Raw genomic sequence first — 13,019 nt, forward strand, 5'->3', positions numbered from 1 at the left:
CTTGTTGTGAATGGGGTGAATGTATGACCCGAAATAAACACCTTGCTGCTTTAGCTTTGCAATCTCACAGCGATGCTTCGAGGTAGGCCAGTACAGGCATCCCACATGTTGCGTTTGGAGGGGAGGGGTGCTGAGGAAGAGAGAAAAGGGTCCGGCTCTGGGGCTGTGAGATTTAAGCCAGTTACTTCCCAGCTTCCCTGCTCAGCCCCTGCACTGCCCCAGGGGAGAACTATTTTTGAATGGGAGGTACTTGCAGCCCATGTGGGTTTGAGCCACAGACACACGAAATGCCAGAAGCCAGTTTGCGGACTCCAGTTCAGTAATGAAAGTTGCTCCGCACTGTGACCCTGGGCGGGCTGTGTGAGCAGAGACCGTACTGGGTTCCAAAGCCTGCAAGTGATGTACATGACGAAGGATCTTCTTGTGTCCTTTCGATTGCTTTCTTTTAGGGCCACTGAAGACTTGAGACTGTGGCAGGGAACCAGGGTGCAGGGGAGAGAGACCGGTGCAGCTCACTTTCCCTTTTCCTGCAGTGGTCCAGCAGTCAATGAAAGATTAATTGATGGGCTTCTGGCTTGTGCGCAACCTGTTTTGTGCGTTTATATGGAACAGGCAGGGAGGGGGAGGAGGAAACCAGCCCCTCCCCCCTCGCCTTTTTGCAATGTAGGCCTTAAAGGCATTGCTTCTGACCCCCCCCCCTTCCCCCATCTTGGTGGGGAAGAGAAAGGAGCTCTTTCTTTTCCTTTTGCAGTGCAGAGATCAAAGCACTGCTTCTGTCCCTGCTCTGCTTGGAGGGGAGAGAAGGAGGCCTTTCCCCTTTGCAGCTCCCATTTTGTAGCAATTTTGCTACGTGGGCAGATCAGCACCAGACTTCCAGCTGACCCCCAGATAACCAGGGAGTGGACTTCTGACCAACAGGTGGCTGCACACTCCCTGTTAGGCAGCTGTTTGAGTCTTTGGCGCCATCCAAACAGCTCATCATCTGATTGTGGGTGTAGAACAAAGTAAGTTCATTTGCTGAACAGGCTGGCTGAAGGATTTGTGGTGTCCCTCCGTAGGACGCTGCATGTGACCGCCTGAAAATCGACACGCTGCATCTCGCTGCGACGTTCTTTCCATGTAGGCAGCCTGGAACATGAGAAGCAGATCTCAGATGTGGCTGCTGGGGGTGGGCGGGGGTGCTAGTCTTCCCCTCCCGTTTTGCTCACACCAGACCTGTGCCTGAGCTACTAAGGTTGGGTAGGAAAGCAGATTAGATGCCACTTTCTTTCGAGTCACCTCCTGCTTCTTCTTAGCCAGGGTGCAGTTTGGCTCACTTTCCTGAGTCATCTGGAACGCTTAGCTCCAGAGGCACATTTTCTGCCGAGCCCTTCTTTCCTCCTCTCTTGCCAGTGGCATTCTGTGGGCTGGCCTGTGCCGGCTGACCTATGGGGAGAGTGATGGCCCTATTGGGGGGAGGGGGCTGGGCTACTTGGCCTTTGGCAGATCCCACCCATCTGGCACAAATGCTTCTCCTGCCCCTTTGAAAAAACAGGCCACCTCCCCAACCAGGCTCCGGCTGCTCCCTCCAAAAGGTCTCCTCTGATGCTCATATGCGCTGGCACCCGAGCATTATTTGTTGCCAGGCAACATAACCCACTAGAGAAAATGAACAAATAAAGCAATTTATTGATTGACGTTGGGGAACGCTACTTTTGATTTGTGGAGTGAAATCAGATACAAATTAGGTGGCAACTTGGAAGTAAGCAGCCGCCACTCATGTGGCCACCTGAAGCTTAAGGCAGGCAGCTGTGGCAGCGGCAAGGAAACGCTTCCCTTCTTTGCAGTCAAGCACCAAGCCGCGTCGCCACTGGCTGATGGGTGCGGTTCTCTGGAGTCCTCCGGGGTCTTGGGTAGAGCCACGTCTGTACCAGCCCCCACAGCCTGAGCTGGGGACATTGTTTGGGACTGAACCTGGGGCCTTCTGCTCTGCCACTTCCCGACACTGAGCCCCTCCCCACAGGACGACGGCCTGGCTCCTTTTGCCCCTCCCCCCAATTCTTCCTGAATTAGCCCTGCCCGAGCAAAAAGGCCTTTCTGAGACCCCAAGAGCAGTCCAGTCGTGGTGGGGTTCCAGGGGAGTTGTGGCCAATGGCTGCAGAGGATTCTCTTAGGGATCCAGTCAAAACGATCTTCATGGATCTTGAAGAATGTGATGGGTAAGAGTGTGGGCGCTCTGAGAGGGGGCAGTGCCACTGCAGAGATCAGCCTGTGGCACGGGGGGGGGCACAGAGGGGGGCTTTGCTTGAGCGACGGCTGGCAGCTTGTCCAGGAGGAGCAGTTAACATTTATTGACACACCTCTTTGAAGACGGGATGAATGCATCTGTTTATTTATTTATGTCATTTATAGTCCACCTTTCTCTTTGAGACTCAAGGCAGATGGCACAGTATGAGATTAGTACAATCAGTCTCAAGTACATTTCCATACAGTATCAAGGACATTTCCATAAACAATGCCATGGGATAAATTGATACATGCTTACAAAGACATAGCATTAGCAAGGATCCAAGACAGAGTAGAAGAAATGCTGAAACAGAACATAATTCTAGGACTAACATTAGACAACATGAAGCACAGGTAGTACATAGGAGTACATATTTAAAGCAACAGATAATATGTAAGGCAACATAGTGGTGAAGTCTACAGTCCCTAACTCATTAGTGAAGCACCTGAGACCCCCCCCACTCCCTACAATACAGCCCTTCCGTTTGAGTAAAAAAGCCTTTTTGAATAATTCGGTTGTGCATCGTTTGCGGAAAGCCAGGAGAGTGGGGGCTCTCCTGGCCTCCTCAGGCAGGTTGTTCCACAGGGCAGGGGCCACTACAGAGAAAGCCCGTTTACGGACTGCTGTTGATTTTGCCCATGTGCAGGCTGGCACCTGCAGGAGACCCTGTTCAGATGAGTGAAGCTGCTGTGGAGGAACATAGGGAGGGAGGCGGTCCAGCAGGTATGCCGGCCAAAGCCATGAAGAGCTTTGTACGTAACAACCAATACCTTGAACTGAGCACAGCAACTGATAGGTAGCCAATGGTGTGACTGTAGAATGGGAATGATATTCAAGTTCCCGCTCGCTCCTGATAATAGTTGAACCGCAGCATTTTGCACCAATTGGAGCCTCCTAGTTAACTTAGGTGGGAGACCAATGTGTAGAGTGCATTACAATATAGTCAAGGCTTGACGTTACCATAGCATGGATCCAGGTGACCAGGTCAGCCGTGTCGAGATAAGAAGCCATCTTCCAGGCTAGAGTGTTGTAGAAAGCATTTTTTTGTGGCTGGCTTGACTTGCTTTTCTAGCAGTAGTGCTGGATTCAGTATAACCCCTAGGCACTTAACCGAGTCTGCAAGGGTCAGACGGACTCCGTCAAAAGTAGGGAGTACAATATCCTTCAGGATCTCTGCCTTTCCAACAAGCATCACTTCAGTCTTGTCTGGATTCAATTTCAATTTGTTGTCTTTCAGTCATTTCACCACGGCTGTCAGCAGGAATGAGCTGTATGACATCCCAAAGAAGAGCAAAGGTGTTAGCGGCCTTTAAGATGCTGCAAGACTCTTCTTTTAATGATGAGAGGTAGTCTCTGGATTGTTGGGGACTGCTTTGGAGTGCACCTAGTTAGACATGATGCTGGGATCCCTCTAAGGGTGGGAGGGGGAGTGCTAAGAGTTTGGGTTGGATGTAGCTGGAATTCATGACTGAACCCGCACAAGTTGCTCCCCGAGAATCTGCTGCAGGACAAGCTGTGCTGCTGACTTCGTGAGGCCTGCTTATTTCCAATACCCTCTGCTAGTGTATCGCTAAATGAAGCACAGATTGCTCCTTCATCCAAAGCAAACATGACCTTGCAGTGCTGCCCCTTGATCTTCCTATCTCTTGGGGAGCACCTAGAGAGCTGTTGTAGCATAGAGGCTAAGTGGTTGGGAAGCAATCAGTGCTCTGCTGGTTCAGATCCCACTACTGCCACCAACTCTGCAGATGGCCTTGGGCAAGCCACTCCTCTCAGCCCAGCTCCCCAGCTGTATTGTGGGGACAATAACAACACTGACTTTGTTCAGCTCTCTGAGTGGGGGTCTCACCTGTCCAGAAGTGCAGTATATAAGCACAATCATCATCATCATCATTGTCATCAACAACATTTTGATGTATTGTCGAAGGCTTTCACGGCCGGAGAACGATGGTTGTTGTGGGTTTTCCGGGCTGTATTGCCGTGGTCTTGGCATTGTAGTTCCTGACGTTTCGCCAGCAGCTGTGGCTGGCATCTTCAGAGGTGTAGCACCGAAAGACAGAGGTCTCTCAGTGTCACGAAGGCAACATTTTGCTTTCCAGGCAGGAAGAATGCTTAAGGGGGGGTTTCGGCTTCTGCGAGGTTTCCAAAGAGGCAGCTTAGACCCCACCCTGAGGTTCCAGGTAGGGCCCGCCTCCAAAGATGCTCAGTCACCACCCGCTTCTTCGTCCTCATCTCCCCAGAGGAAATTTGAGTAGGAATCCCCTGGGGCAAGGACCCGCCTTTTGTGTCTGTGCTGGTTGCTCCCTGCTGTAGGGATCAGCCTTTGGGGGGGGGGCTCTCTCTCTCTATACAGAATAATAAGGGGCATTTTTCAGGGGGCTTGGAGGCTGGAGGGGCTGGGGACCTCCAAGTGAAAGCGCCCTCCCCGCTCTCCGCCTTGCGCGCGGCTGGTGCAGCTGCGCTTTGCTGGAAGGCCCCGCGCGGGTGCCACAGGCTGCGCATCAGTCCGGCGCGAGAGGGCGCCCTTGCCCGCCGTGCCAGGCGTGGGCGCCGAGGACTCTCCGGGGAGGAAAGGGCGCTCGGCGGGGTCTCGGCAGCGCTCGGCCTTTCTGCAGGTTAGACCGGCTCCTCACGTCCCAACCCGCAGCCCAGGCGGAAGGGGCCTCCGGGCCCCTCTCGTGCCGCAGTTGAGCATCGCGGCAATGCAGGGCAGGGGGCGGGGGGGGGGGGGAAGACCCCCGGGGACCCGCACGTGCTTCTGGGTCTCATCCTCCCGGTGTCCCCCGCCCGATATTCCCGCCAAACGGGACCCGGAGACGCTCGCTGGCTCCCCTTGCTGCGCCTTTGGCTTCGGGCGCCAAGCTCGGCTTCGGCTCAGCCTGCCCCCAATTCCGGGAGGGCCGCTGCCAAGCGGGGGTCGCCGCCCCCTCCCTGCGGCGCGGCCCGGCCCAGGGGGCGCTCTGCACATGCTCCGGGGCGCCCTGCGCTGCCCGCGGCCGGCCGCGCCCCAGCCTGCCTGCCCGCCACGGGCGCCGTCGCCAGCTCTGCCCGCAGTGCCCGCACTCCGCCGCCCGCCCACCGGCGAGCCTCTCATCCACACCGCGGTCACGTAGGATTGCGTAGAGCGGAGGGAGGCTGCAAGCCCGCAAGCCCTGCCCAGCCCGGCGCCTCCGACGGCGGCGCGGCTGGCAGTGCGGGCGGCGGCGGCGGCGGCGGGCCCATGCGCAGCGCCCGGCGGCCCGGCCCGGCCCGGCGGCCCCTGGCTGGGGCGCTGGGGCGGGCGCCTCGGGGCGGAGGCCGGCAGGCGGCAGCCGCAGCGAGGGAAGGCGGGCGGGCGCGCGCGAGAGCCCGCCCCCCAGCTCCGGAGCGGCGCGGGCAGGGCCGGGGGCCGGGGGCGCGGCGCCGGCGGGCCAGGAGGGCCGGCGTGCGCGCCTCGCCGCCAGGCAGCGCTGCTCGGGGCCAGCCCGCCCGCCCCGTCGGACCGCGCCGCCGCCGCCCCGCCTGAGCCGCGTCTCCCGAGCCGCGCCGCGCCGCGCCGCGCCCCGACGGGCCAGCTGTTGCCAGCCCCGCGCCGCCGAGCCCGGGCAGCCGCAGAGCCCTCCCGTCGGAGCGCAGCGCAGCGGAGCCGGAGCGGCTGCGCTCGGCTCTGCAGGCGCCTGCCCTTCCCCTTCGCCTTCCCCGGCCGCGGGCTGGGCTGGGCTGGGCCGGGCCGGGCCGGGCTGCCGCCGCGGGGGCCGTCGGGGGCGATGCGGGCCGGCGGCCGCTGAGTGCCGGTCCGGCCGCCCCGTCCGGCCATGGCCGCGGCCATCGCCAGCTCGCTGATCCGGCAGAAGCGGCAGGCGCGCGAGTCCAACAGCGAGCGCGTGTCGGCCTCCAAGCGCCGCACCAGCCCCAGCAAGGACGGCCGCTCCCTCTGCGAGAGACACGTCCTGGGCGTCTTCAGCAAGGTGCGCTTCTGCAGCGGCCGGAAGAGGCACGTCCGGCGGAGGCCAGGTCAGTCCGCGGCGCGGCGCAGGGCCAGCAGCCGGCCGGCTGGGGGGATTGCCGGAAAGGGGGCCGGGGGCACGCGCAGAAAGCAGCCCCCTCCTTCTCCCTGGTTGCGTTAGAGACGGTGCTTTAGGGGGTCTGCTTTGTAGTTCTAGGATAGGGGACCCAATGGGGACTGGCCCCCGAGCATGTGCAGAGTACTTTCCCTTTGCTTTTGAGAAGGTGCAGGCGGGGCCCAGCCCTTTGAGGGCGTGTGTGGATATCGTTGGGTGTTACACGGGGATATGGGCTCAGCTGTGTCCAAGGCCCCGGGTTTGTGGTTCACGCATGACACCTTTTTGTTGCATCCAGTATTTCGGTTGCATGCCCAAGTCTGTGAATGCAGCAAGCACGTTTGCAAACGGAGACGCTGGTCAGGAGACCTGGGTTTGCTGTGGCTCCCTGGCCAGTTGGCAGCCTGGGGCAGGCTCAGGTCGGCTGCTGCAGAATTGGGGAATCCACCTCTGGTTGCCGCCAGACTTGTGTCAAGTCTCCACCCTGGACTGTGAAGGCCGCAGGTGTGGCATGTGGAAATGCCCCAAGGAGCCTCCGCCTGTCTGGGAGGGGGTTCCAAGCGACTTCCTTGAACCCCTGAGCTTCCATGACGAGTGGCCTCTAGTCCACCACCCCTTAGGCTGGAATAAAATTGGGCTGGCTTTTAAGGTGCTTCCAGATCCCTGTTTGTTTTCGCTCCTTTCCTGGTTGCCTTTAACACATCGTGGTGACGGTTTGCAGGCCTGAAGTCTGTGTAGTTACGTCCAAGCCCCACGTTATGCAAGTTTACTCAGAAGTAAGCATGCAGAGAACTGCAGCCTTGAAGAAATCTGGTACAGGGATGAAGGAGAGAGAGGTTTGTGGGTGGGGGCGGGGCGGTTCAGTGGAAGCCCTTATGGAGCTCCCGGAGCTAAATTTCCGACTCAGCCAGGGACTTGCTGTGTGCCAAGTGGCTGCCTTTTGACCTCGAACTTTCTGTAAAATGGGTATGTGTGAGGGTAACAAAGAGCACGTTGCACTGTGAATGATACATGTTGGCTCGTCATTTTCTGCTTTATTTCCTGTTGATTAACACGAGAAACAAACAAAACACAAAAAGGTTAGAACTGCTTGTCTGCAAAGCCCTGCTGTATTTGGGAAGTGTGGGAGAAAGAAAAGCACAGCCTGCCTTTCCCATCGTTTGGAGCGCTTGTGCGTGGCATTTTCCGGATTAAGCTCCCCACAGAACACATGCCCTTTTATTCTGGAATCTGGATCCAGCGGGTTTTAGGTCAATATTCCTGCCTGCCCCCCCCCCCCCCGAGTTATGTGTCTGCATTCACAAATGCAAATAGGAATATCTATTTTCTCCTGAAATATGCTAAGGAAGGCAGACGCAAAAACCACTCGTAACCTGCGCGTTCGTTTGGGGCAGGTGAGTGGGGCGAGGCGGGGATGTTGGGGACTGACCCCCAGGAAAGCTGCCTCGGGATGCCCACGGTCATGCCCACGGTCTCTTGCAGATACCCAAGAGGGAGAAGGCTTTCCTCCTAAGAGCAGCTGTCAGGTCCAAGAATCTTTGCACCTTTTTGCCCTGTCCTATTGGAAATAGCCGGCTTGTCTTTCTGGAAACTTGCACACCCAACAAGATTGATTTAAATGTGTTACACCTCGCTCTGATATTTCCCATCTTGTCTAAGGACTAGGGGTGCCAGAGGGTCAAGGATGAAGTACTGTTTTTCTTGGAAACCTTCCTTCTTGGCCCAAATAGTAAAGAGTCCAGTAGCACCTTTAAGACTAACCAACTTTATTCTAGCACAAGCTTTCGAGAACCACAGCTCTCTTCATCAGATGCATCTGACGTATCTGATGAAGAGAGCTGTGGTTCTCGAAAGCTGATGATGCATTTGATGAAGAGAGCCGTGGTTCTCAAAAGCTGACAATGCATCTGACAAAGAGAACAGTGGTTCTCGAAAGCTTATGCTACAATAAAGTTGGTTAGTCTTAGAAGTGCTACTGGACTCTTTACCGTTTTGCACCGCCAACTCCTCTGGATCTTCTTGGCCCAGCGTGCTGTGTGGGTTCCAGCGCTGGGTTGCGGGATCAAATCCACATCCACAAAGTGCCATAGGTGACCTCCCTAAACCTACCTATTGTGAGAATAAAATGTAAGTGCAGAACCAGGTGGACTGTCCGGAGCTCCTTGGAGGAAGGGCAGGAGGAAAAGATGGAGGGGTGTGATGGACGTTCTTTCTGTTGATGTCTCAGCAGACATCACACAGCTCACACCTGCTGTTGTGCTAACCGTGGCACCCCTTGGGGGAAGATGTGTGATGTCCCCCTCCGCTGCCTCAGAGGAGCCGGCCCTCAGGCACCCCTGGCCCCAGTCTGGATCTCCGTTCTGTTCTGTTTGCAGCTCCAGAGGCATCCAGGCAGCCTCTTTAAGTGTTTTCAGGCATCTTGGAATTGCCAGCAGTGGGGCTGACTAAGCCCCCAGGAAATGGCCTGTTCTGCCGTGCGGCTCACCCCCCTGGGCCGTTCCCCCTGCAAAGCCCCCAAGGGGTGGGGGCTGCCCTTTATGTCCACAGTCCTGCCCTGTGCTGTTGGCTTCCCTCCCTTGCCTCTAATCGCCCCCTTGGAGGGAGCCCTGGGCTCTCTTTAAGTGGTCCAGGTGGAAACCCGTCCCTGCCACAGCATTTCCCTGGGGGAGCAGCACAGCATCTGGGCTTTCACACTGCCTCTCTTCTGTTTCCTGCAGCTGTTTGGGGCGAGGCAATGAATAGATGAGAGAAACACGAGGCTGGTGTTTGTAGCCTCTGGTCTTGAGAACGTGGGCTGTTGGAAATGAGAGGAAGTGGTTCCATGCGGCGTTTCCTCCATTCCAAGTCTGGATCCAGAAACAGCGTCCTCTCTAATCCTAGGCGTTGTCATTATGAACCTGGGGGACGGTGTATTGGTGCCGTGGCACCCACCAGTTGGAGCGCATAGCTTGGCATATCTTACGGCATGCTTTGGGCAATGTGGGGTGCCAGATGCCAGTGGGGGAATGAGGGGCGCAGTGGTGCATTCTTTGCCTTGCATGGATGCAGTGGAGCTTCGGTATCACTATTTGGGAAAGACCCTCCTGTGCCTTAGGGCCAGATCCTGCCAGAGTAGACCCTAGGGGGGCACAAGTGACTAAGGGTCCAGCGGCCCCATGTGAAACAGTGGGATGGTCACGTTTATGTCCTCTGTGTTGTCCTAGCTCAGCAGTTGCACAGGTGTGGCTTGTGTCCACCCGTGCCAAAGCTTGCATTTTCTAGCCATACTGAAGTTTGCCAGCTTCTGTTAAGGGGTGAGGTTGCAGTTGTGGGGAGCAGCAGCCCATATTCCACTGGGTCAGCATGGCCAAGGGTCCCCGCAGAGCGAAAGATGCTCGGCTTCAGGTCCCAGGAGTACCTTTGGCCTCTGCTCTGACTCTGCATATCACACTTCTAGGACCACGCAGGTGAGCATTTCCCTGGGTTTGAAGGGTGGCAGCAGAACTTCTGCCCCAGGAGCTATAAATCTACTTGGCCAGTCCTGGATCCCTCCTGCTATGAAGCCTTTGAGAGGGGCTGTGAAAAATACTTCAAGAACTCTTTCATTTAAGCTGCCACCAGTTATAAGGAACAGAATTGAAAAAAAAGAGGCAGTTCTGGCTTGAAACTTTTTTGCCTGGTCTGGGCAGAGTTTCAGATTTAGAAGTACGTCCGGATTGGAGTCCAGTAGCATCTTAGAAACTAAGATTTTCAGGATATACGCTTTCAAGAGTCAAACCTGCTGTCTTCAGATATCTGAAGAAGCGAGCTTTGACTCTCAAAAGCTTCTACTCTGGAAATCTTGCTGCGCTCGAAGGTGCCCCTGGACTCAGATCCCGCTGTTCTACTGCAGACCAACACGGCTGCCTACCATGTTAAAAGCAGCATCTCCCTTGTATACAAGTCCCTGCGTGGGGAAACCTGATGTATTGCATAAGTACTGATTTATTTACTTATTTACTTAATTTATGCCCCCTCATTCCTCCCCATAGAAGACCCAAAGCAGCTTGCAACATTCTCCTCGCCTGCATTTTATCCTCACAACCACCTGTGAGGTAGGTCAGGCTGAAAGAGTCTGGCTGGCCCAAGGTCACCCAGCAAGCTTCCATGGTAGAGGGGGGATTCGAACCTGAGCCTCTCAGATCCTCTTCCAGCACTCCCGCCGTTGCACCTCGCTGGCTCTGTTAAGGCACAATTAAGAACTTTAGAATGCCGTTTTCCGATAAATATTTTTTATTTTTTCCCCACATGGGATAGTAAATACGGGCTAGACCAAGGTCTGTGTAGACTAGCTTCTCATTTAGGTGCAGAAGAAAAATTCAGCTCCCTGCCAGTGGCTTGGGGTGGGAGGAGATCCCCCCCCTCCCTCTAGCGTATGGTTTGGCTTCCTTTCTTGAGCCATCTGAAGTTCTTTCTCTGCACAGGCTGTTCTTAGCAAGCCTTCAGTTCCCTCTTTTGGATGCACTGGCGCGGTTGGCAAAGCAGCCAACACATCCTCTTCTCCACCAGGCCAGCTTCAGGGCCGTGCCTGGGATGTGATTTGTGTGATTGACAGCCCTGCTTGTTTGCAGTAGCGGGATCCGTTCGGTCTTGCTCTCTGCTGCTGGCCCGTCATTGCCCAGATAGGTCCGTCAGTGGTTATTAGCTACAGTGACTAAATGGAACTTCCATGTTCAGAGGCAGTAAGCCTTTGAATACCCAGGGGGTAGGCTTGATCCTCATACCCTGCTTGTTGTCCTTCTAGGGGTATCTGCTTGATTCCCGTGTGAGTGGGGTGCTGGCCTCATTGGACCATAGCTGGCCTCATGTTCTCCGGTCCACACACTGAGTGAAAATGGCTGCCTTCCCCCCATGAACAGCTGCCAGTCCGTAACATTCAGGGAAACACGATGAAACAAAAAAGCCCAACGGTTTTAGAAAAGCAACACACTCTGAAGGGATTTCTGGCACCATGATTGCTTGCCGTTAGGTAGCATTTAATCTCCTACTCGGTAGAAAAAATATTGCCTCTTTGAGGAGTGGACTCTTAATTTTCTGCAGAGTAACAGGGCAGTCAATACACTCGGGGTCAGTTAAAAAGATGGCTGGTTGGCTGCTGGGCCTTCCCCCTTCCCCGGGGCAGCTGTGCCGCTGCCTCTGCTCCAGCGGGTGGGCGCCTCAGGTTGGCTGCCGGAGCGCAGGTGCTTTGGGATTCCCTGGGCCACCTTGGCTCTCTTTTCTTCTTTCTGCCAGCGTATGATGGGTTAAGGCAGCTCCCCCAGTACCTCTCTTGTGAAATGGGAGTTTCCAAGCCTCATGTCTATTTCAGAAGCCACACAGCTTTGTCTTACTGACATAAGAACTGTCTTTCTCATGGGAAAGGACAGGTTTTTGCACATGCTCAGAGGCACACTCCCTTCCACTCCCAAATGCAAGGCACACCCAATGCTTGCCGCCTTTGTAGAGTGGTTCGGACTAGCCACGGCGGCTTCCCCCACTCACTGTGAACCCCCCTCCCTCCCCCAAGAAGTGCTTTCATGCTCAACGAAGCCAAGCAGCCGCCACAGCTGGAGGATGCAGAACTTTAAACCAGAGGACCCCTTCTCTTGTAAATAGCAACGCTAGACGAGGGCTGGTGTAGGTGGGTAGACCAGGCATCCAGGATGGCATGGGGGGGGGAGAGACATCAATCATCAGGGCTTTTTTTCAGCTGGAACGCGGGGGAACGGAGTTCTGGCACCTCGGAGAAAATGGTCACATGGCTGGTGGCCCCGCCCCCTGATCTCCAGACAGAGGGGAGTTGAGATTGCCCTCCACCGGAGTTCCGCCACCTCTTTTCCCAGAAACAAAGCCCTGCCAATCATTAATCCCCTGCCTGGACTGTGGAAACCCAAATTTGGCCCTGCAAAACTAAGTGTCTGGACTGGAGCAGAAGGAATTGGAGGGAACCGTTTTCTATGGAAGTTCAGCAAAAGCTGCTGAGTTGGTGTGAATATGAAGGGGCTCAGGGGCCTCACACGCATAGGGACTTGTGTGGGGTGCCAGTTTGGTCACTGCTGCTGTGTTGTGGGTACACCGGCGTAGAGCATTGGGTAGGATTGTGGTGGGGAAGCAGCTAGAGCCCCATTGCATGGCAGAGTTGGGTGGGCCACAACGACTGGCCCGGAGTGGGGGGCAGTGCCAGCTGTCTCTCACTTGCTGGTGTCGGAACATCTGTTTCGCGCTAGTCAAGGAGCAGAATGCTTTTGAGGGGCGCCAGGTTGGCTCTGAGGAGCTTTGTGTGGCGCTGAGCAGCGGGGCAGATTTGTCCTTGCTGGCGGTGTTGCTGCACTGATCATTTAACGTGGGTTGGAGGCCCCTGAGTGCCAGGGTCTGTTCAGAACTCTGAAGTGACGTTGCCTTTCCTCAAGGGCTTCCACCCCAAGTTAGGCGGGTGGGAGAAAGGGGAAGGGGATGCCGGGCATTGTGGAGGGATTGGCGGAGGGGCTGGTTTGCCTGTCAGCAGCTGCTTTGGTTGGCTGTTGTCTGGAGGGAGGGAGGGAGGGAGGGAGGGAGGGGCGTTTCTTTGCTCTGTTTATCTGTTATTTACAATGACTTGTGTGACCTTTCCAGTTTGCAAAGGGCTTTTGCAGCCATTCCGAGATGGGGCTGCCCTTGCTTGCTGCCTTCGTTTTGTAGATGGGAAGTGGGGCCGAGGGTGTGTGTGTGTTGTGTGC

The 13,019-nt window shown here is 55.9% G+C and overlaps 1 protein-coding gene across 1 annotated transcript in view; it reads left to right on the forward strand.

Annotated features, from left to right (window-relative positions):
* Positions 1–5,584: 5,584 nt before the first annotated feature.
* Positions 5,585–13,019, forward strand: part of FGF12 (fibroblast growth factor 12) — a 127,043-nt gene continuing 119,608 nt past the window's right edge. The window contains exon 1 of the mRNA XM_054983190.1: positions 5,585–6,259. Coding sequence (XP_054839165.1) covers positions 6,061–6,259 — 199 coding nt within the window. The 5' untranslated portion in view covers positions 5,585–6,060. The remainder of the gene's footprint in view (positions 6,260–13,019) is intronic.

This window comes from Eublepharis macularius, chromosome 6 (assembly GCF_028583425.1).
Source record: "Eublepharis macularius isolate TG4126 chromosome 6, MPM_Emac_v1.0, whole genome shotgun sequence".
NCBI classification, from domain to species: Eukaryota; Metazoa; Chordata; class Lepidosauria; order Squamata; family Eublepharidae; genus Eublepharis; species Eublepharis macularius.